The 24,431-nt window shown below is 40.0% G+C and overlaps 1 protein-coding gene across 1 annotated transcript in view; it reads left to right on the top strand.

Moving 5' to 3' along the window:
• The window catches only part of spock1 (SPARC (osteonectin), cwcv and kazal like domains proteoglycan 1), a 115,344-nt gene that overhangs the window by 84,213 nt on the left and 6,700 nt on the right, over positions 1–24,431 (top strand). The window contains exons 5-7 of the mRNA XM_061725234.1: positions 5,516–5,630; positions 11,321–11,453; positions 15,421–15,541. Coding sequence (XP_061581218.1) covers positions 5,516–5,630; positions 11,321–11,453; positions 15,421–15,541 — 369 coding nt within the window. The remainder of the gene's footprint in view (positions 1–5,515; positions 5,631–11,320; positions 11,454–15,420; positions 15,542–24,431) is intronic.

Genomic DNA, 24,431 nt, shown 5'->3' with positions numbered 1-24,431 from the left:
AAATGAAGGAGATTTTAATCTCTTTCTGAGCTGCTTGTCTTTTAGCTCACTTTATCTCCATCTTAAGAGTTTTTTCTGCACCTCCCAAGGTGGAAAAGAATAAACACTTCTTCAATTAGTTTATCAAAGCCCGAAGTTAAAGCTTGTTTTTCTAATAGCAGTTCCAAATGTATCCTTAGGGAATGGTTGTCGAAGCTTTTGTTTATTTAATTTTAGACTTGTTTATTTGTTATTGGGAAAAATAGCTGGAAGAGCAAACCATGGAGAGCAATTTCCCAGGGTGTGGATGAAAGAGCACATACACCCATATACACATTGTCCTAAAACACCCCGTTGACCCATGTCCAGCTCAGGAGCAATTAATTTAAGGTCAGCGTCTTCTCTCTGACAGAGCATGTTGATAATTTGGCCTTTCTTATTGGACTCGGACTATCTTTATTATCCAATCACACTGCTTCATCCTGGCCTGTGTCCAATCTTAGAGGACACAGGATGAGTGTTTTGTCCTCCATCCTTGACCGCCATATTTTGCAGCCACTCTTCTTCTTCAAAAGAGATTTCTTTTTTGTCTGCTGCAATACTAAACATAAAAAAATATATGTGCATGTATATTTTTACAGCTACAAGTATAATGTTTTTTTCTGCCTGGACTCAATTTTGAAGAGTTGCAGTACAATAAATAGTATTTAAAAAAAGCCTTTTGTCTCGTAAAATTTACATTATGGGGATTTGTTTTAAAGAAGCTGTATGAACATCATATTTGCACATAACTTGGCACAAAGACAAGTCTTTCTCACTGAAATTCTATGAATCTAAATACATCATGACATCAATTACTGGACACTGTTGAATAAAAAATGTATCCTGCATTTATTTTGAATTATGGCTTACAGCTCCTTTTGTTGTCGTAACTTGTTTAGTCTTCACTATAACTCTCTACACTAATAAATGTATGATGGATGACGCATACCATATTATACTGTTAGTTGTGCTCCAGAGGCGTATAGGAACCTGTTTGAACCACAATGTGCACGAAAGAAATAACAAACAAAACATTCACGTAATGTGAAGAGTTTTTGTATTTTATTTACTTGTATACATTTCACTCTTCCCTCAACAAACTTGTTTACTTTGTTAATATCCAGTGCTTCCAAGGCTGCGTTTGAGGCCTGAAGCACATTCCAAAAAAGGTTGTGAGAGTAAAGCTTTTTACCACTTTGTGAAGCCCATCCTAGCTGTCATCGGGCAGGAGGCGGGGTACTCAGAACAATTGAGAGATGAGTATGAAATATCTTGGGTTCATACTGCGTGCAGTGAAATAGAAGCTGAAAGTAAGCAGAGGCATCAAGGCAGCGACATGCACAAAGCCTTGTGGTGATAAATTATAGAAGTCAAATAGTTTGCCTGTCAAAGGGCAGTTGCAAGATCCATACTGTATAGAAATGACACGAAAATAGGTTGTTTGTGCTGTTTGTTGCCTGAATCACTTCTTTTGAATATGCATGCACAACATGAAGAAAGTTGTTGGAACACAAAGAAGAGTTTAAATGGCAGTGACTCCCCGATAAATATGAGCTTGAAGTCTAGTTGAAAGAATGTTTGTGTGCCTTTGTTAATGATTTCCCGGGTTATAGTGCCCTTACTAACCTCAGCTACAGCTCTGCCAACAACTTCCATCTGTCTGACCCCTACAGCTCTGCTCCCTAAGGGTCATCAGCCATCCGTACATATGTCCGAGGACAATGACTGGACAAATTAGTGGTCACGTGTGACTAAAACTGCTGCTGGTGTGCACAAAAGGCAGCTAAAAGTTTGAAGAACACAAAAAATCTGCCATCTCTAAACTCTTTCATGCAAACAGTCATGAATCTGAACTGTCCATATGGGAGTTTCCCTGCTCTACCTGAACAAGCACAGGGTTTGATCGTCACATTGATGTTTAAGAATAATAAGGTGTTTATGATGGCTTATGTCCTGGACACCAGTCCAGCATGGCAGACGGGATGTAGTAACACAGTATACCAACTATAAATACAGAACTAGAAAATTTCAGGAAATTTTGATATGGGCATGCCCTACCGCCCATTCGTCCCCTCTTGCTGCTTTGGTTTGGGGCTGTAGTGGTTGTGTTCGAGGTGGTTCTATGTCAGTTTGAGGTGTTTAAGGTTGTATTGCATTCATTCCTGTGCTCCCAATAGTTAATAATGGGGCGCACTTTTTGGCGTCTAGTGTCCCCACGGTAACGCTTTTGACTGAGAAAAGTGATGCCCATCGAGGCAGGATGGAGACGCATCTAACGATGTATGCTATGCATGGGTGCACGTTCCGGTTCAGGCTACGTTAACGGATAGGTTTTTTTTTCACCATGGTACAAAACCCCATCCGAATGAATGGGGCCATTTGGCATGGATTTTGACATAAAATTTCCTTAAATCACAGCTTCATGAAATTTGAATATGTTGAAGTCCACAGCGTGCCGAGTCGGGAAACATTTGTATGATGTCTCTACAATAAACTGTTGCCTAGCAACAAGCGTCCAAAGTCAAATGTAAATAAAAAAAAAAAAAGAAAGGTAAATATCGCAAAAACTGTAATAATTGGCATAATGAGTTTGTACGGTCCGTTAGTGCCAATCGGGCCAAGTGTTTGAAAGTTTGAACAATGTCGCAACGATAAAGTTCGGCCGAGCAATAAGCGTCCGAATTTTCGCCTTTTTCATTGCTTTTTGGCATTTAGCGTTGCCACGGTAACACTTTTGACTGAGAAAAGTAATTCCCCTCGAGACACGATGGAGACGCATCCAACGATGTATGCCATGCATGGGTGCAAGTTGCGGTTCGGGCCGTATTAACGGACGAAAAAAGAGTGGGGAATAATAATAAGAAGAAAAGGGAAACCTTTTCTGTATACTAATATATCGCCTTCATTTTTCAGGTTTTTCCGGACGTGTTTTATTTTTGGGGGATTTTTTTTTTTCCACATCAGAGCGGGGTCATGCTGTACACCTGCTGGTGCGCAGTGGGACTTTTGCGACTTTAGCATGTTAGCAAAATGCTAGCAACATTGCCCTTTGGGCGATTCTGGACGATTGCAATATGGTCATGCCACTACTTGGCATGCCCATAATTACATCGCTTCTCAGGAGTCTTAAAAATGATGGCACTGTGTCCTTCTATAGAAGAAACTGCTTCTTTAGGAGACTTTTTTTACATACTTGCAATGGTAATGATTGAAATGGTTATGAAACCACCTCATGCACACACAGACAGTGCTTAATTTATTATTTAATTTGGCAATACCTTATCAGCAGCACATGGTGTTTCACTTTTTTATGTATAAATAATATTTTCAAATATCTTACGTACTGTAGACTAGAATGGAATGATTTTTACTTGTCACTTTAGAGGGAATTGATGTGCAATAAGACAAGTTTTTTTTTGTTTGCTTCTGCATTTTGACTTACTCACACTCATATAAATGTGAACAAAGTCGTACTTGAGATTAGAAAGAGGAGGAGGGAATGAAAGCAGATGAGAGACTCAATGAGGAGAGTGAAAGAGGCGGCAAGTGTGTGCTGCAGTGCTCCTGCATTACAATTGATTGGCTGGTTTAACCACCAGTGCTGCTCACTCAAGCTTTAAATAGATGGATAAAACTCTCCTTTACTCAACACTCTCTCTTTCGCTGTTCTTCCCTGCCTCGTCACAGCCTTCTTCATCCTGTCATTTTTTTGCACCACCCCCCCATCCCTTTTCTTCATCTTTTTCTTTCCATTCCTTCATTCTGCCCTGTTTTTCCTCCCCTTTTTCTACTTCATTATTTTAATCCTCTTTTCTGCACTCCTCTCCACTCATTCAGTCATTTTTCTTTACTTATCTATTACTCTTCTTCTCCCATTCCTTCTTTTCTTGTGTTCTTCCCCTCATTGACACTCTGTAACCATAAATATTCACTTGAGACCAGCTGAAAATTATTATTCATCTTTTCTCTACAACAACATGCATTTTACTTTTTACTAGAAACGTGCCTGCATGGGTGTATTTGATTTTTGTCTGAGTGTGGAGGTCACTCAGCAGTTCTGAATCCTCCAGTCCCCCATTACCCAGATACAATCTACATTTCTGCCTGCTATCACTCTCTTGTTGTTTCCAACATCTCTCATTTCCTCACAGTAGTAGTACCATTTTTTTCAGCAAAGTAAAAAAAAAAAGTAATAATTCAGTGCTGAAAGACAGAGGAGATCAGACAACAGAGGTACAACAGATGAATTTTCTAATATGGTTGGGAAACTTGGCTTCTGACTGTGCTTTTGCGCACGTGGATATTTCATAGATCGTGTGTTGCTCCGTTATGATAAATGTGTACAGGGAACAATGAATGTCTTCCCTTGAGGCTATCAAAGCTTTGCAATCTTTCCCTAATAATCTTGACTGTTCGGTTATTTCCTTTTCCTCCAAGATAAGAAAGGATGCAGGATCTCTACAATTTATTTGGCATTTTGCAGATAATTGTTGAGATTGCACTTTAAGAGCAAAGAGCAAAAATATTGCCCTCGGGTTGGAGTCTGGCTGATTTCACGCTGATAAAATGGTATGTAAACAGCACTGCCATGTGTAATCCAGCTGCAAACTAGCTGATGTTCACATCTGTGACTCAAACAAAACCCATTAGGCTCCCTAATTGAAACAAGGCCACTCTTGTTTTCTGGTGTTAGTAGCCTCATGGTAATGCCTTTGCCTTGTACGCAGGTCTTTGATCTAAAACCTCTGTAGTCAGTCTGAATTAACATTTTATTTGAAAGCATTTATTGTTGATTCACGTCTGGGTCTCTCCACTATTGTTTGTTCCCCGTTTCGTCTTTTGATCTCATTTTAGTGTATTGTCTTTTTTGTTGGTTTTGTGCATGATATTAACATAAATCTGGGGCTACAAAATAATGACAAAATCCATATGACCACCAGTCTACTGGCTGATCTCGCCTTGTCCTTCACTCCATTGTGCTCAAAGCTCTCGTCTTTTCTTCTAGTGCTTTTGTGTTTTCAACCACCTCCACCTCTACCTCCTCTTCTTCTTCTTTTATTTCATCAAGTCAAATGAAAGTGGGTATGTGCTGTTAGCCTAGTGTGAAATGACACAATACCCAGAGTCAATGAGCTGCTTCGATCTTTTGTCATCTTGTACACCAGCCAGCTGTGCCTGGCTGCCATGGTGATAATGTCACTCTGGAGACTGATTTGCAAGAAGATGGAGTCGACGCTCTAAGAGAATAGTCCTCATTAAGAATCTCCAAACGCAGACATCTTGGTGTTTAGTTCATAACTTTTCTTCTTTCATTCTTTCTCTCCAGCTGATTGTTTTCCTGCCTGCTTCAGTTCGTAGAGGGTATGAGTCTGCCAGCTGTAAACAGCCAGACTTTCACTACATCCTCTTTCAACTTCTGCTCCACGTTGTTGTACTGCTCTGTGTGTATTTTTGCCCTTCGTAGATAACTTTTATCCCTGTTGTCTCACTTTAGGTCCAGATACCACCAAGGACCCATGCCTGAGGGTTCACTGTCCTCCTCACAAGGTGTGCGTCAGCCATGACTTCCAGACGGCCATCTGCAGCAGTCACAAGCAACCGGCTCATAGGTAAGAGCCTGGAAGAGGGTGGCCAGCCCACCCAAAACATATTTGGGTTTTTTATACACACAGTTGCATCATTTTGCACTTAGAAGACATCACATTTGTTGCATGAGTTGGCACAATGTTCTGATGCCTACGGTACATGAAATGTCTGTGGCATATTTTGGTCAATATACCACAGAAATACAGCAGAAACACACCGTTTTTGATCATGCTTTTACATTTTCAGTCATGGCAGTCGGTTTTCAAGGGTGAAATGAGCCCCCCCCCCTTCAGTCTACCCGCTTCCTACCCAGGATGTATCTGTTCTGAAATGGTTTGACAGCTTTGTGCAATCCCCTTCCAATATACAGCGAATGCAGCAGTGTGATAGTAGGGGGAGATTAATGTGGATAAGCTGAATTATTTTCCTCTTATCTGCATCTGTGGTATCATAATACCCTTTGAACCTGAACTGGATACCTCATTATGTATTTAAGCAGCCCTAAACAAAGAAACAAAGGCTGCGTTATGTCAGCCTTTTTCAGACGGTTGTCACTTCAGAAGCCAAAATATCTACTCTTATTCATAATATGTCCCTTTCAAAAAGACATTTTTTGGGCTGGCTTTCTCAACATGAAATCAAAATAAAAGGATGACAATCAGAGTCTTGTTCACAATTTTTCATTTTATTGTGAGCTGCTGGATTAAAGCACTGAGAAGAAACTGAGAGGCTCAACAATGATGGCGTATGCTAAGTTGTGTATTTGTAAGACTTTTTGGTCCTTTTTCAGTTCAGCAACTCATATCTTGTAGCTTCTGCTTCTATTCTGGGGCAAACTTTTTTGATATGTATTTTATCTTTCTGACACTATCCTCCTCTTTACCTGTCCAGCCCTGATATGATCTTATCTTTCCATTGCTCCCTTCATCTCTCCTGCTCCGTCAGTTATCTTTTAATCTCTAGCAGTTTTAGTCCAGTGTAGTAACTCTGTACTAGTAGGATTTATAAGAAGGAAAAATACAAACTGAGCTTGTGACGTACTTCAGCGGCAGTAACAAGAGACAGCCTTTCTAGTCTCTGCACCATCTTGCCTTGATTAAAAAAAAAAACAAAAGAAAAAAACTTTTATTGTCTGCAACACCACTCTTAATGGCAGCAATTATGATCCTGGTACACACAATGTCCCTCCACTGTCACAGTATGCAAATTAAGCACGTCAGCCTTCAGCAGCATGTGATGTCAGGTAGTGTGAAGCAGATGCCTACTTGTGCTTTAGAGTAAACATTTTATATTGTATATTTATTTCTCAGGTTTAATGCATGAGTGAAATAGAACTGTTTGTAATTTATTTTGTTCTGAGATTCAAGGAAATGTCACAAGATGTGTGTTGAGGGACCCAAATACAAGAGATGAGAGCCAGGAGTAGTAGGTCATTTCCTTTCGTGAGCAAACACAACGCTATAGCAACATACTTTATGTAGATAATCAAAAACCCTGAATGCACAGGCAAGATGTGCAGCCAGGAGGACACAGGAAAAAGTGGAGGAACACCACGAACAGGCATGACAAAGGAGCACAACAGACGGACCAGCAAAGCAAGGACAGTCAAAACTACATGTACGCACTAGCTGATGAGACACAGGTGGAAACAATCAAAGGATACAGGCAGGGAGAGAAGGCCTGTGTAAAATATCCACAGAAACAAACAAAGAAAACACAGAGCAGTCCATCATGGGAAAAAAGAAAATAAAAAAACAAGAGAGAAGAACCATGAACCATTACGGCCGAGTCCAAAACTTTCAAGGTTGTGGCCTCTTCAACACTCAGACACTCAGCCTAATTATACTTACAGAGACAGCATATAACATTTTACGCTAGCATTCTTTTTCTAATCTAAGTAAGAGAAAGAATGCCTTCAACATGTTGCAGTTTTGGAGCAAATCTAAAAGTTATTGATGTCCAATGTTTAAGTGTTCAAATTTTCAGTAATTATAATTACTTTGCATGGAGCTACAGTAATTACACTACCAATTAAAATGATACAGGGAAAGAAAGATTAATCTTTTGACTGGTATAGTAGTGTGTATCTCTGAAGTAAAGTTTTATCTGGATTTCTTTGTCCTCAAAAATATTTAACTTTAACCATGAGAGGTGTCTTTACCTGCCTGTTTGCTTAAACTTGATACAGGTAAATTGGAAGTTTAAGGGATTTCCTTAAGAAAGTAAAAAAAAAGATCTCACTCCAAACACTTATTTTATAAATAATTGCCCTCATTTAATCTCATGTGGCAACAAAATCTGTGATATACAAATAAAACATTTCATTTCAGGACGTCTAACTGCCTCCAAAGACTAAAACTCAAATTTGTAGCGTACTTCACAACCCTGGACTGACCCTGAAACTTGCCAGTACTTCAAATGCAAACAGGAGGGCAACTAATGTGATAGTCAGTGCACAAAAGAAAAAAGGAGTTGTTGAGAGGTGCTTCAATCGAGAGTCTCTCTGTGTGTAAGGAGTTTGTGTTGCTACGTTGGAGTAAACACTTCACTCAAATGAACCATGCAAAGCCGGACTCTAATATCCTAAATACTTTTTAAAATGTTTACATGAGTTAAAGCTTAGAGAAAAATTAAGTAAAGAACCATTTCATATTTTGCATTTAAAATGTTTGAGAATCTGGTGTGCATCAGTGACAGGCACGCACAAAGAGTTTCCCCTCATCAATTAAATTTAATTACACTATCTGTTTGCTTTTGCAGCAAGCAATTTGTATGCGCCTTCAGCCATTGCTTATTTTTCAGGTTTTTTAATTTTTCAGTTGAAAAAGCCTTCTCCAAAAAGACATCTTTGTGTGATTTTGTTTTTAACGTTGTGTCTCGGTCTCAGGTTTAAATGATTTCCTCAATCATTAGCTCCCAAGAATCTTGTTTTTAATCCTTTTCTTTCTGTTGCATTAATTACAAGTCCTATTTGCTGCTAAAAACACCAGATTATTCACATTTTTTTTTATCTCTGTGAATTAAATTAGCTGTAAATATATATATATATATATATATATATATATATATATATATATATATATATATATATATATATATATATATATATATATATATATATTTATATATAAATTAGCATAACATATTTTTATTGTCCTCCCACAAGGCAAATTCAATCTTTTTTTTCTCCAGTTATTTGCACACAGATGCAACCTGATTCAGGATGTGCTCTTTATCCATATGTTAGTCAAAGCTTGGAAGTCCCTTCTGCACACTTGGTATTACTTTTTATTTTACATAAATTCAAAGCAAATTAACTTTATCCTTTGCTAAGCACCTGTCAAAACAAAAATCTCAAGTAGAGTTCTTCTTTTTCTTGAAACACAGTAGAACTTCCTTCAGGTTTTGTATGATGTTTTGATGAAGACTGCACTGCATCTCCAGTAACAGCAAGGCTTAATTCAGAAACCTTCATTAGGTTTATAGTGAATGCTAGAATACAGCTGTGAAGACACTGAAGGGTATTGCATCAGAAGCTTTTTAGAAGCTCTCGGCAGGGGGGCTGAAGTGCAGTACAGATACAATAGCAGGAGTAGAATATACAGTTTTCATTGATCATCCGTCAAGTCTTTCCTATGTAGCTGTTCATCTCAAGCAAATTAATAATGCATGCAGTATTTACTTGGCAATCTTATCTATCAAATACATGCCTGGATTTTAAAACAGCGTGTACTTGGGCACAGATCCAGACGCTCCACTATCCTACCTAACATTAAGGCATCTGGTTGAAATGGACAGAAAAACAACCACAAACAACATGCAGTTGTTTTGCCGCTCTAATTGTGTACCCTGCAGTTGTTTTTTTTATCATTTCATGATCAAGCTTAATTCTTTTATGTGTGTTTTGTCGTGATTATTCCATTTACTCTTCCGTCATTTGCCTTGTTATTATGGTCAACTTTGGTTTCTTTTTGGTGGTGATTGTGTGTCTCAGCTTTGGTTGTTCTGCATGGCTGCTCTTTTTTGTCTTTTTTGTGTTGTTGTTGTTGTTTCTGCAAATTTGGCAATGCATTGCCATTTTGTGTCTTGCTTTGATGGTTTTCTTTTTGGGTCATTTATTTTGAATAGATTTTCCACTTTAATTCTCTCAATTGTTTATTTGGCACCAGTATTAGCTGTTTTTTCATTTCTATTCAGTCACTGTGTCTCATCTGGGTCATCCTGCATCTCAGGATTAATTTCTGTGGCCCTTTTTACATCTCGTTTCACCTTTTTGTACCCATTTTTAATGGGTTTTTTTTCTCTCCACTTTGAGTCTGTGTGTGTTTGATAGGTTTACATTACTATGTTATTCAAGTCAAATCAAACATTATTTATATAGCACTTTTCTTGCAATAAAATGCAGCACAAAGTGCTTTAAACAATAAAAACAGAGTCGCTCCCATCCATCGGCCCACCCCCTTCTCCTCCCCCCTATGAATGATAAAATGGGTGTGATCTTAGATAAAAATAAATAAATAAAATATCGGTCATGTGTCTGGGCACAAGAGAACCGACGAGGGAACAGTTTCATCGTTATTCTTTGTACTTTGTCAGGTGCTTTTGAAAGATTTTGCTAATTTTGTATGATACTGCTCATTTTGTCTTTGTCTTCACAGTTATTCACTGTCTCTTTTAGGGTATTTTATAATCATTTTATTGTTTGTTTGAAGTCAGATCTGTTGTGATATACTCTATCTTGTCATTTCCATTCATTTGTTTTGTTGTCATTTGAATTTTTTAAACTCTGATTTCCTTCAGTCCTATTCTTCGTTTATTTACATCGTAATTTATAAATAGTTAGCATTTGCAAAGTTGCAAGTCAGAGTGTCTCGATATTCAAACCCATAAAGCTCAGTTTGCACCGCCATTATTTATTCTTCTGACCTTTTAATAGCTGAATTGAAAGTTGCTGCAAGGCCTCGTCTTTGAGTGGTGAATTAGTAAATGAAAAGGGTTCCTTTTAACCTTGTTTGCCATTCTCGGATTTCTTTATTTTCAGTGTATATAAGTGTATTTTCAAACTAAAGTACTGCGATGTTCATGAGCAACATGGACTATGGGTTTTAGTTACTCGGGGAACTGGTTCTGCTGTCTTCTGATTAGACTAATGGCAACATCATTGATAAATCTATGTTCCCATGTGCAGGAAGTTTTTATCCTTGGCTAGAGCCTTGCTCTCCTCTGATACACCTGGCACATGGTGCTCACAGATTGTAGAGAATTCCCAAAAAATGGCAAATGACTTTAACTTCGTGGCCCATTCACTCCAAGTGGTTAATGTTCGGACTCCATCATGTGTTGCCATCACATTTGTTTTCTTTGTAGAGATTCTGTTTGACTCTCGTTCCATCTCTGCTTGATGGATCAGGAGGCAGCGGGGTATTCAGTGACAACACTTACACAGAAAATTGCTGTGAGATTTGGATGAAGCATAATTACAGTGGTTATTGAAGAGGCCTCTTTGGACCAATCAGGATCTGCTTCACGTGTCCATGACAGCCAGAAGTACTTTGTGCTCAGCAGAGAACTGCTTCTGCTAGTTTGGAGATGTTTGATATCTGTAAAGCCACCACAGCTGTTTCCCAATAATGCCAGGGACCATACATTGTACAAGATTAAGATTCATAACCTCCTATAACATAATGTTTCTCTCTTTTTCATTTGTTTCCAGTGTGAAAGCCAGGAAAGGCAGTGTGAGCCACAAACATGGGCCTGAAGCTGGGGCTCATGGGAAATGTAGACTCTGTTCCGCCCTCCAGGCTACTCCCATCTGTGGCTCTGATGGACACACCTACTCCTCCAAGGTGAGACATCAGTTTTCATTTACTATTTCTCGTTTAAGTCTGTCATTTCAGTTTTGTTTATATACAAAACAGGACATGCAACAGTGCATAAGCTGCTCCCACTGCAATTTAGGGTGTAATTACTGGCTTATAAACGGGTTTAAAGATAATTTAGTCATTGCTACAGTGCTATTCTTTTCATGCCTGGTGTATCTGCTCCTCCAGTTCTCTCTAATTCTTTTCTTTATCACCGTATCATATCTCAATTCTGTCTTCGACTGCATTGATTTGAAGAGAACTGATGTTTAAGTCTCTCTGAGAACAGACACTACCACTAAGTCTTAAAAAGGAATCATCTTTAGACAGTTTGGAAAAGCTCCCAAACATCCTATCATCCCATACTGCTCTCCTTTTCAGCCTCTAAGTCTTTTTTCATAATCTACCTGATAAAAATCCACACTGCCACAAACCCACGATTTCATGATCGAGGGCAAGAGTCAAGGTTTAACCTTTGTGATTAGTCAAGAAGACAATGAGCAGAAGAGGATTAGACTGAGCTGGGTGAAGATTGATAGCAGGTGGCAGACATAAAGGCCAAACATAAAAGTGGAGCTGTGCCCTTAATATAACACTCTGTTGAGTATTATTGACATCCACTTTCATTGTCCTTGTATTCATCTATTGCTCGGCAGAGGTGCAATCAAACAAAAGGGGAGTATTAGGCCTCTCTTGAGTGTCATACACAGCTGAATCAAACACATACCGCAGCTGGAATATGGTTATAGTAGTGTGAGCTGTTGTGACTCGTTCACTTGTTCTCGTAAATGCCAGACATTGATTCAATGTTTAATACCGTCTCTGGGGAAAACGGCATTTCAGCACAGGATTTCCACAGCCAGCTCATCTAGACAGTCACTATGTAACTCAGGCCACCAGGAAATTAAATATGCTAGTACTTGACCAAAAGGAGAAAAAAACCTGACAGTCCCAGGTAGTTTTCAGTAGACACAGCACCATCTGTCAGTTACTTTGAAATGATTCCCTTTCACTTTCAATAAGATAATCTGTTAACCTTTGTCTGGTGTTAGCTTTCTGTTACCATGTCCGATGTTAACGGGTCGGTTTTGACCCGTGTTTTAAATCATCTCTAAAATACACTAAAAGCAATTATCCATCATCCAATTTGTTTCTCATCTCTTGGTTACATTGTTAGTCTTCCTTATCCATGAAAATATTGGTTTTAATATTTTTGGTGTGGGAACTCTGGGCCTTTTTTTGTCAGTTTGGCCCTTGATTTCAATTTTAAAAACTGGTAAAATGAGCCTCAAGAGAATCATGTGAATAAATAAAAGGTTGTTGTGTTACCTGGCTATTACTGAGAGGTATTAGAACACATATCTTAAATAAATTTGTTTCATTTATTATTTCATTTTAATATTATTAACTATAGTAACGTCTATGGTGTTATGGGTAAATTTCGACCCATATACATTTACTTCAAGGAAATGGAAAAAAAGTAAAAGGTAACAATTTCAACCAGAGCATTTTATAATTTAGTGAGAAAAAAAAATGTTGGACATTATTTTGTTGAAATAGAGGTTCCTGACAAAGTCAAAAAGCCTTGATGCAATAAAGGCATTTTTGTGGTAGTTTTATGAATTTAAAACCTAAGAACGGGTCGGTGGCGACCCTAACACCAGACGAAGGTTAAAGGTCAGGGTTTGTTATATCAAATCGCCATCAGTGCACATTCACTTGTTTCCAATTTAACAAAGACAGCAATTGCCAAAATAGCAGACTTAAGGTTTTAAAATGGTAAAGTGACTGTGGTGTTTTTTTCAATTAAATTCTTCTTGTACTATATTTACATGTTAGAGCTGACTCCATTCACCTAATCAAACCACCTCTCAAGATTTATTCAGCTACTTGTTTCTGATTTCAAGAAGGAGATGGATCATTCCAGCTCCTTCTGTTTGAGGGCATTAGGACGCGGGTCTTCTTAATGACCCACCTGCCTGAGCGCTGAGTAGGTGGAGGAACAAAAGCAGTAGGAGGGCTGTGAAATCCCTCAGCTCTCTGCGGTAATTTAGTTGGAGGGCTTCAGTTAGCTGGTGGCATGATGGGTCCCTGTGGCCCAACTTAAACTCTGCTCAACAGTGAGCAGCTGGTCTCAGGCTTATTCATGTTTTATTATTACATTACATGCTTCTCTCATCATAACCACACACACAAACACTCTCACACACGCTATACATCCTATTAAGAGGACATTGCTCTTATCTCCGGAGAGGCTTCAGCCCACTGAGTTAAATCTATTACTTTGCTCCTCTTAAATCATCTTTTCCTCCTACCTTGTTTCCTTTCCTTTCTTCTCTTCCTCTATTTTTACCCGAACAAGTCAGGTGTTAAAATACTGTTTCATCAAAACCACATTAACCCCTGGAGAAAAGGCAAACATAAAGATTCATGGGGCTTCTCTGTGCACCGACAGTGACTGGAGAAGGTCATCTATTTCCTTGGCTTTTTTCTCTTTTTCTTCGTCTTCCTCCCAAGACAGCTAATTTAATATGTTGAGAACAGAAAGCGGCTCTGCTCCTTTGTCAACAAATTTCATTAAGCAACATTACCAGCACTATCAAAGATCTGGTGGGGGGGAAGTGATGGATTTGAATTACAACATGGAAATGAGAGTGTTTGCAGGATAAAGCTAAGCCTGTGAAAAGCATTATATGTGCAGATGTTTATGCACAGTCATGGTCTCATACTGACAATCCGGCTGTCATTATCTCACAAACAGAATTTACATAACTCATTTCAGTTTTCATTATTCCTTTTGGAAAGGTCTCAAAATTTGATTTTTTTTCTTTAACCAGTCCAAGCAACAATGTCTTACCCCTCACTTACCTGAAATAAGATTTAAACTGCTAAATTGCATTCACGAAAAGCCTGTCTTCAATTTGTATTTGTTTATTTGTGTGTGTATGTGATAGGTTTTTATTGCATTGAATAAAGGAATGTCACTGGGCTCTGTGTCCAAGGCTGTGATTACATGGCAGACTAATGGATACAGAGATTAAAGAAAATATATCTATAGCTTTTATACTGCCAAGTTGTTTGTGACATGCATCATTTCTCTCTTTGGTTGCATGCCTATTCCAGCGGCCTCCAGATGCAGTTTCTTCTGCATCCATCAGTACAGCACTCTGGAAATCCAAGTCAAATCCAGAGGACTCAAACTAATTCTTTGTGGGCATCATGTGTCCAAAATAAACATCACACTGGACTGAAAAACACTTAGATAGCAACTGAGACCATAATCCGACTTCCTTTTTGCAGCCAATAGACTTGAGCCCAGGCCTTTGGGGAAAGAAAAAAAAGAAAGAGAGCAGATTTGAGAAGCTTCACTTTTTATGACAACAAAGCAAAGTGGTGCTATTCAGTATGACCGTCCCCTGCTGGTGGAGCTTCTAGTTTTTACTCCTCTTGGAGAACAAACTGTTTTCGTTTTTCTCTGAGCCCAAACAGATTATTAGACGACCCGTGTAAAAGAGGAAAAGATTGAGGATGGCTGCACAGGCCTGAGCCTCAGAGGACATGGGGAACCAGTGGGACCAAATATGAACAGAAGGCATCCTCATTTTACATGTTTTAATGGTTTATTCCCCAGTACTTTCAAATCATCTAGTTATCTATATTGAACTACCTTGAACACGGTGATTCCTTAAATAACGATGATTAAAACTGTTAAAACATTTAAGCAATGAATGCTTACCTAAAGTAACTCTTTATTTTTTGTTGTTGTTGTTATGGTTGTTGTATTCATTTATTTGCTTAATGACTTTTTCTTTTTGTTCGCACTTGGGAGACCATCCTCGGATTCAGAAAACGCATTATTCAAATGAGTGTTTACTCCTAGTTTGCAGTCAATGTGAAATTTTAAAGTAAAATCTCTTCTAGACAAGTTGTGTGTGTGTGTGTGTGTTCACAGTGTAAGTTGGATTTCCAGAGCTGCTTGTCTGGGAAAACGATCTCAGTTAAATGTGATGGACTGTGCCCCTGCTTGCCTGGTCAGGAGTTCAGTAAAGCACCGCACAACGCGGAGAAGGCTGGTAAGTTTCTGCTTATTTGTATGTTCTGAAACTGCATTAAACTAAATAGTTTATCATTTAGGCAAATGTAGCTTGTTTCTCTCTCTCCTTCTCTCTCTCTCTCTCTTCTCTCTCTCTTTATGTATCCTATTTCATCAAAGCTATAGGGGCAAATCGGCGTGATTTAATTATCTGCATTTAAGCCATTTTCAGCTTCAGAAACACGCCGCTGTGACTCATTCCCCACACACAAAACCCTTTTCACCGGTAATCCGTCAAACTCGGTATTAATTCTCGCTGTTTCCATTCCTTTTCTGTCACCTCTCCCTTTACTCATGTCGTTCGCTTCCCGTCCCATCACCCCCACCCATTCAGGAACAGCTGCAGGGATTGGTGATGGAGTGGGTGTGTGTGTCTTATTGTTTGTCATGAAAATAGGATTTCAGCAGAGGAATGGAGGGATTCTGTTGGAGAAATGAGATCTGAAGGAAAGCTGCACAGAAAAGGATGGATTGCTATTGTTGCACACTTCCTCTCGCTCTCAAAAGAGAGGAGTGGTGAGAAGGGGTTGCTGTGTATCTGTCTATCTATAAACATGTCTTGGGTTTGCTGAGAGCTTGGTTCTGGGTTTGCAATGCAGATGAAGAGAGGTGTTTCTACATTTTGGACAGTGCTGTACTTTTTGTTTTTCTTTGCTATTTTACTTCTGATTCAGCACTTTTTGTCTGTCTTACTCTTTTTGTGACAGTCTGTGTGCATTTCGTAGCAGCTTGTCCTAAAACCATTCATCACATAGCATAACCAAAGCTTTCTAGAGTCAGAGGTGGCAGAGAAAAATGACACGTTTGTCATATCTGCCCAGAAGAATCTTTCATTAGATCAGCACAGTGATAAACAGATGGGGGAAAAACTATGTTCAAGTGTCATGATGCTTCTGTGCTAACAGTCAAATGTCTGCAGCAGTTCAATATGTGCATTCTCTCCTCTGAACCCATGTGTGAAACATTCCTAACAGAATATAAATATCTGGGTCTAGCCAGCACCTGTGCCTGCTCTGTGACGCCTGTTTCAGATGCATCACCTTGAACATAACACTCCCACGCCACCTGTTAGATTAGCTTGGACAATATTATAGTTTAATGTTAGTCATTTAAATTAAACATATGGATTTTCTTCTCTCTGTGTTTATTACTTGGATTACACATTTCTGATGGTTAAAATGTAACAACAGGGTATCACAATTCAGGCTCATCACAATTACATCTACACTAAATCAAAAGTCGAGGAAAGCTGCTGTCAAATAAAGCCTTTTTTTGGGGGGGGGGCATTTTCGTTTTGGACCAGCAGCATCAGATATCTGCAGCATCAGGCTGGAATGTTTCCAGCTAGGACAGAGGGGGAAAAGAAAAGGAAGAGAAGAACATGGAAACAGAATCTCTCTATATTGACCCTGGGCCTTTGTCAAACTCAAAGGCCCAGCGGCATCAGCAACACAAAAACATATGGGTCAGGAGGGCATGAAAGTCCTTAAAGGATCTTCTCCAAACACGACTGGTGTCCTAAACCTCACAACCTCAGATGGAAAATAAATAAATAAATAAAAAATGAAGTGGGTTTTGTAGTCATAAGTGCGTAGATTTTGAAAGATCAGTGATTCACGTGCAACTACAAAGACTCGCAAGAATTAATTTCCCAACATATATAGAAAATGTTTGTGTTTAAAGGCTTTTTAGCCCTTAACTTTAAAAGGCTTTTGGATGAAAGGTTAAACATCACCAATCAGCAAGAAATTAAGTCCAGGCACCTTCTATTTAAGCATCTAGTCTTCCTGGAAGACTAAGGGCCAGTTCCAATACATCCCGTAGTCCTACTTTTCAGCCTTACCCCTAAATTTTGCACGTTCCCGTGAGGGTAGTGGTGTCCCAATTCCTCTTTGCATCTAGGGCTAGTGGGAATATCGAGGGGTAGTGTGTATGAATCTAGCCCTTCACAACTATGGATTTCAGATGCTGATTTCGCGACCGAGGGCCTGAGAAAATTTCCCAGAATGCTTTACGTCATCATTTGCAGACTGAATCAAAAAAAAAACGTGGCGGACATTTCTTATTTTTTAGTGAATAAAATCAATATTTTGAGTTAGTTTCTGCCTAAAAATGATTTTGATTACATTTCTAGCGAGAAATATATATTTTACCTTCATAATATTCACTCAGTGAATGTACATAATCACTCGCTTGCCCGTTGTTGCGAAGTCTTTTCAGATCTCGCCAGAATAAAGGCTGATTTATGGTTCCGCATTACACCAACGCAGAGCCTACGGCGTAGGTTACATGGCGACGCGCGTATTTTGAATAATATACATAGAGATATGAAGTATATGCTGTATCATACATGTTCTTTTTACTCCACAGTGATTATTTTAATTTTAATTTTTACTGTTTTTAGTATTTACCTTTACCTTCATTGCCTGGTGAGAGGCATTTGTGTAACTCTTCATTGGTTTCCTTCAGTTTTTAATCCCTCTCATTTCTTAATCATCAGACTACAAAACAGATGCATCTTTGCAGACAAGAACACTTTTCTTAGTTTTCCGTCAGTTTCCAAGTAGATAGCACAAAGTCTATAAATACTATAGCCACTATAATTGTATTCACAGCCCCTTTCAAACAAAGTAGCATATATATATATATATATATATATATATATATATATATATATATATATATATATATATATATATATATATATATATATAAACCACACAGCAGTAATCGATTGTTGTTTAACAGCTTGAAGCCTGTTAGCTTGATTTGAGGTTTATGGCAAATCAGTGTGTTGTTGTGACAAGCTTTAACTATAGGTCCTCAAGTGATTTGTTGGGTAGCTTTGTAAAGCAAGAAGGGTAGAGACAATGTCCTCAGCTAAGGTAAAACATCATGTTTTCCTGACAGCACCTATAGTGTGACTGCAGTGCTATTAAACGTTACAGATCTCATGTCTGAATCAAGCTTTAGAAACCCATTGAGGCTGTTTGTCTCACTGTCAGGAAAGGTTAGCAGGCTGACACAGAGGCAGTGAGATGTAATTTTATCTGTCATCTCTCCTGCTGCATCACTGCTGTAATACTGATAACCGACGGTCTCTGCAACACCTGACTCGAGCTAGCACAAAGCCATGCAGCAGGTGGTCATGTGTAAAGTCCTACGTCTGTGCTGGTTATGGTCAACGAGAGTTTCATGGTGAAAATATTTCATTTTGCGTCAGATGCTGCGGAATAAAGACGTTGACAAAATGATAGAGGACCGTTAAAGCTTGAATAAAATGAACCGTCTTAACTGAATTTGATGTTTATTTTTTGGCGTTTGTGTCTCAGAGCGCCACAGAAGGCGCGCAGGGGGACAGACTGTGCCATCCTCTTTTCTGCCTCCACACTTCCTTCCTATCCTCTTCTAAAACATGCCAGTCACTCATTGATTTTTTCTCATTTTATTTATTTTTTCTAGTGGGCTCAGCAGAGTGAGAAGTCCCAATAGAGCATTTTTAGTGCATCTTATTAGACGGGTCTTCAAAAAATGTAATGGCACATTCGCAAAAGACAATAAATAGTTCAGTTAAGCAGTAATTTGTTACAGCTCTCCACAACTGATCGCAATTAGAGGAATATTTGAAATAATGATAGGTTTCATCGCTTTCAGTTACATCTTAATAATTGCTGCACTGCTTCTATCTAATTTTAGTTTCACTTCTTTTCACCTTAAAGCCATCACTCACAGAATCACTCATCACTCACTTTACTCAGCAGACTGCTTCTTAGCTTCAGAACCATGACAGTGTGCATTGAATAGATTAAAGTCATAGGGATCTATGTCAGGTGAGAGGTGTTCACATTTGACCAAATGTATGGAGGAAGTTCTAGCACCCCCAAATGTGAAACCTGAGGTGTTTGTTGTAGTTTTATTTTTATTTTTTTCACATTTTTCATTTTCAGATGCTGTTTGGTTATGCAACAACACTACTTGGACACATGTTGGTTGACATATTTGACCCGTCTCCTACATTTTCAGGGTTGCTATAGCAATGTGTCCATGACAGGGATGCCAGCAGCGCTTTCACAGTATTTATTTCAGACGATGGGAGCCTTCTTGTTAAATCCATCTGACTGCCCCGCTCATTGACATGCAGCACCAAGGACGCCTGACCAGGCTTTGAGATGAGTTGGGAGTGAGAACAGGTTGGAAAAAAATAGCCTAGCTCTTCAAGTTAAAACTTTCTTTTCTGTCCGTCTCTTTCTTGTTTCCATTTCTACCTGTCTCTTTTACCAGCTAAAATGACTGATCATTATCTAGCCCAACTATAACCCAGTTTCAGTGAGATTTTCTCTGGAAAACTGATAGCTTGGGGCGCAGAAAAATCGCATGTGCCCTTGTATCTTTTTAATGAATCTGACCTTCTATCTTCCGTGCATCTCCGACTTGACTGTTGCAGTCCCTTTCTTTCCTGCTCTGCTACCTTGTTAAGAAGTACATCCTCTCTTAGTGCCTTCCATCATCCCCTCTCCCTCTCTGTACAGCTTTCATCTTGATCTGATCAGACCACACTCCTGAACTCTACGGGAATCCAACATCCACCTTTGTCCTGTTTGGAAACAGCTGCTCTTTTTTTTCTAGATGACAAATTTGGTTAATTAATAACGGATGATAAAGGGCACCACTGAAGACTTGACATTTTCAGGCCCGACATCTCCTGATATTTGGTGTCAGACATGTGGAAGTCTGGAAGACACATTTATCTCAAGACCAAACCAGCCTGGTGGGACTTACATCATATGTAGTTTGGGAAAGTTTTACACTCAGTCACTTTATAATAGCAGTCAGAGCTGCAAATCATTTTAGGGGGTATGTTTTGTTTTACCCCTCCTTGAACCGTGGTGGAGGGGTTTGTGTTGCCCGAGTGATCCTAGGAGCTATGTTGTCGGGGGCATTACGCCCCTGGTAGGGTCTCCCATGGCAAACAGGTCCTGGGTGACGGGCCAGACTAAAAGCGGTTCACAAAGCCCATCATGAAGAGGAAGAAACCAAGGACCGTCACGTCGCCCGGATCTGCGTCACCCGGGCCCTGCCCTGGAGCCAGGCCTGGGGTTGGGGCTCGAAGGCGAGCGTCTGGTGGCCGGGTCTTTGCCCATGGGACCCGGCCGGGCTCAGACAGAAATGGCGACGTGGGCCCGCCTTCCCATAGGCTCAACACCTGCAGGAAGGACCATGGCAGGCCGGTGCATTGTGGGCTGGGTAGCAGTCGTGGCGGGGTGCCTCGACGACCCAATCCCTGGACCAAAACCCTCACAGTGGGGACATGGAATGTCACCTCGCTGGGGGGGAAGGAGCCGGAGCTTGTACGTGAGGTTGAGAGATACCCGCTAGAGATAGTCGGGCTCACCTCCACACATAGCTTGGGCTCTGGATCCCAGCTCCTTGAAGGGGGCTGGACCCTCCACTTCTCTGGAGTTGCCCAGGGTGAGAGGCGGCGGGCTGGTGTGGGCTTGGTTATAGCCCCTCAGCTCAACTGCCATGTGTTGGAGTTCACCCCGGTGAACGAGAGGGTCGCTTCCCTGTGCCTTCGGGTCGGGAAAAGGTCTCTCACTGTTGTTTGTGCCGGGGGATCCCGGGGGAGGATCCCCTAGGGAGGTGTTCCAGGCATGTCCCACCGGGAGGAGACCCCGGGGAAGACCCAGGACACGCTGGAGAGACTATGTCTCTCGGCTGGCCTGGGAACATCTCGGACTCCCCTCGGAAGAGCTGGAGGAAGTGTCTGGGGTGAAGGAACTCTGGGCATCTCTGCTAAGACTGCTTCCCCTGCGACCCGGTTGCAGATAAGCGGCGGAAAATGGATGGATGGATGGATGGATGGATGGATGGATGGATGGATGGATGGATGGATGGATGGATGGATGGATGGGTGGATGGGTGGATGGGTGGATGGATGGATGGATGGATGGATGGATGGATGGATGGATGGATGGATGGATGGATGGATGGATGGATGGATGGATGTTTTGTTTTATTGTATTTCTTTTGTCTCTTTATTCAGTTAGTTTGCATGCCTGCCTTCCATGAAGTGAAAGACAGAGAAGTAAAAGTGAGCTGTTGAACTCCCCTGCTGATTTGACCTCCTTACCAGGACTGTTGGCAGCTGGAGCTGGATCGGCTGCTGTGACACACAGCTCCCAGAGGGGAAGTTTTAAAACTGTCTGCAAAAACAGAAAAGAACCCCTTGCAGAGTTACAATGGTGAAAAATGTAAATATGTTCAATATAGTCTAAAAACATGGTCATCATGAAAATATCTCATGTTGAAATGAAGAGACTGTTCCCCTACAAACAATGGGTCATCCTCAAAGATTTTATGTCAGCCCAGAAGATGATCTTTTATCTTTTTTCTTTTTTAACAGGTTACGTCTGATTTCCCTGCAGGAAACAGTTTTTTTCAAAACTCAACCAAGTAATTGCATTATATAAAGCAGCACAGAGGAGCTTTTGCAGCTTCTAACTCAGCAAGCTTAGAAGTGAAGTTGCTTTTTCGACACTGGAACATTTATTTGGTCTCTTGCTTGGTTCCTTTTCTTGTTTTCTCTTCCCTCATTACCTTCAAGCACAAAAGAAAAGCAAGTCCAGTCACCTAGTTTCAAGTCTGAGACTTGTTACGACGTGGATGACTGATCAGTTTAGTGTGCTCGTGTAGGTGTTTTTGCACTATCCTTTCTCATTTAACAGAAAGGGGATAGTGTGTGCCTGCACATTTGTGATCCATGTGTTCTTATCCTGTGTGTCAGCTTGCTGTTCATCTCTGCAGTATTATCCGCACACAGCTGATAGTTTCCTTCTGCATCAATCAGTGAAAAACTGATGGCCTGTGGGGCTTTTTGGCTGCTCGGTTCTGCTGATCTCAGTTTGCCAACATGAAAGACAGCGAAAGCAAGAAGGTGATGCTAAGCCATGAAGTCAGTGTTTGATTTTTGACCCACAGCTATGCTCCATAGAGGAAAGGCCTTTCTGCGTCTGACTCGCCTGACAGCCAGTTGTCAACTTCCACTAAAAGTAAAGGTTTGATGTCAAACCATGTTTGATGGGTTGCAGTTGAAGCTTTGGCAAATCGAACACATTAGTGCAGGTCTACCTCTGGCTCATGTGTGCCTCGACTCGAACAATCGAGGAGCAGTTGTTTGGTTTATGTGCATCAATATTTTAAGATGTGGGAAGATGTTTCTGTTGAACCTGAAAATTTGGCCCGCAGCATCTTAGCAGAACACCCATGGTACCTTTGGCTTCTTCGTTTTTACTTGTCTCTGCTCTATTTCGTGATGGGTAACAGTAAATTCAGTGAATAAACAGAAACCACAAGACTTCTTGAAGCTAAAAAGGTCAAAAACTTTGTTTTAATACTTTTTACTACAGGAACGGGAACCATGCCAAGTGTCTGGTTGTTACCTTGGTTAGAGGGTCAGAATTTCACACACTATTTGCATCCTTTACGTTTTAAATATCTATGTTTGGTCATCGCATGAACGATATCACACAAAAATAGTGTCTCTGAAAACCAGTTGGACTATACATTTTTGGAAAGCTGTTTACTTGGAAATAACCAAAGTGTTGTTTACATTTAAAGAAGGGCTTTTCTTCAACACTAATTGAGGAAAATTTGGAACAACTAATAAAATTTGCAGCATGGAGCAACCATTACCAACCGTATGTATTTATTTAAAATTGAAGTAAACCCATCGCTAGGGATGGGAATCGAGAACTGCTTCTGAACAATAACAGTGTTTCAATTGGAATCGCTTGCAAATTTTGCAAATTTCGATTCCAGTGACATCCAGTGAATGACATCATCATGCACGTTGAGTAGCTTACGCATGTTGCATAAGCCAACAATCACTAGTAAACATCCAGCCCAAGCGATACAAATGCCTCAAAGTCTGGTTACATTTCAGTAAAAAAGACGACAACCGGGCAACTTGCAATACTTGCCAAGTGAATATTTCGTCAAAAGGAGGAAATACTACCAACATACAAAAACATTTGCGCACACAGCATGCAATAACGATCAATGAATGTCGCGTTTTTGATCCGCTCCGGACTATCGTCATTAATACTCTACCCAGCAGCAGCAGCAACGTTAGCATGTCCTACGCTAATTATACTGCAGGTAACTAATTATCTAACGCACATTGCCTATCATATTAGTGCCATTTGCTTCACTGTTGTCCTTTTTTTCCAAATGAAAATCAATAAGGGAATCGATAAAGAACCAAATCCTTAAGCAGAACCAAAAATGGAATTGGAATCGTAAAAATCGTATCAATTCCCATCCCTACCCATTGCATGAGACAAGTGTTAAAATAAACTTGTGACAGTTGCACTTCAAATTTTTATTTCCTTAAACCCTTAAACTGTTTCTGCAGCAATGCCTTTCATTTCTGTGTGTTGTGTCCGGTAATGTGTAAATGTTTTCCTCTTCACTCCTCTGACTCAGTGCCCTCCAAAAGGACTCTTAACACAAGCAGCGGTGTCAAACCTGTCTGAAACAATTTCACCCACGCGGCAAACGTATAAGATAAAGAGGGGTCCACTGAGACTCTCTGGTTCAGAGTGCAAAGTCCAAGAGACTTTACTGTAGAGGAGTGGTGCCGAGAGTGGTACACAGTCAAAAGAAGGAAAAGTGGATAAAGTCTAAGAGAGATGGAAGGAGTTTACTATTTCAGAGATTTAAAAAACAGAGAATAAAACAGAAACACTTAAATATATGTCTGAGTAGGGAAGGGGTGAAAGGATCGGTGGGAAATGAAACACTCGAAGCAATTAGAGCAAATGGAATAAAAAGTGAGATTTATTAAAGTATAGTACAGAAACCATGTTGGG

Source organism: Cololabis saira, chromosome 7, assembly GCF_033807715.1.
Source record: "Cololabis saira isolate AMF1-May2022 chromosome 7, fColSai1.1, whole genome shotgun sequence".
In the NCBI taxonomy this organism is placed as follows: Eukaryota; Metazoa; Chordata; class Actinopteri; order Beloniformes; family Belonidae; genus Cololabis; species Cololabis saira.
This window is presented reverse-complemented; position numbering and strand designations above follow the sequence as displayed.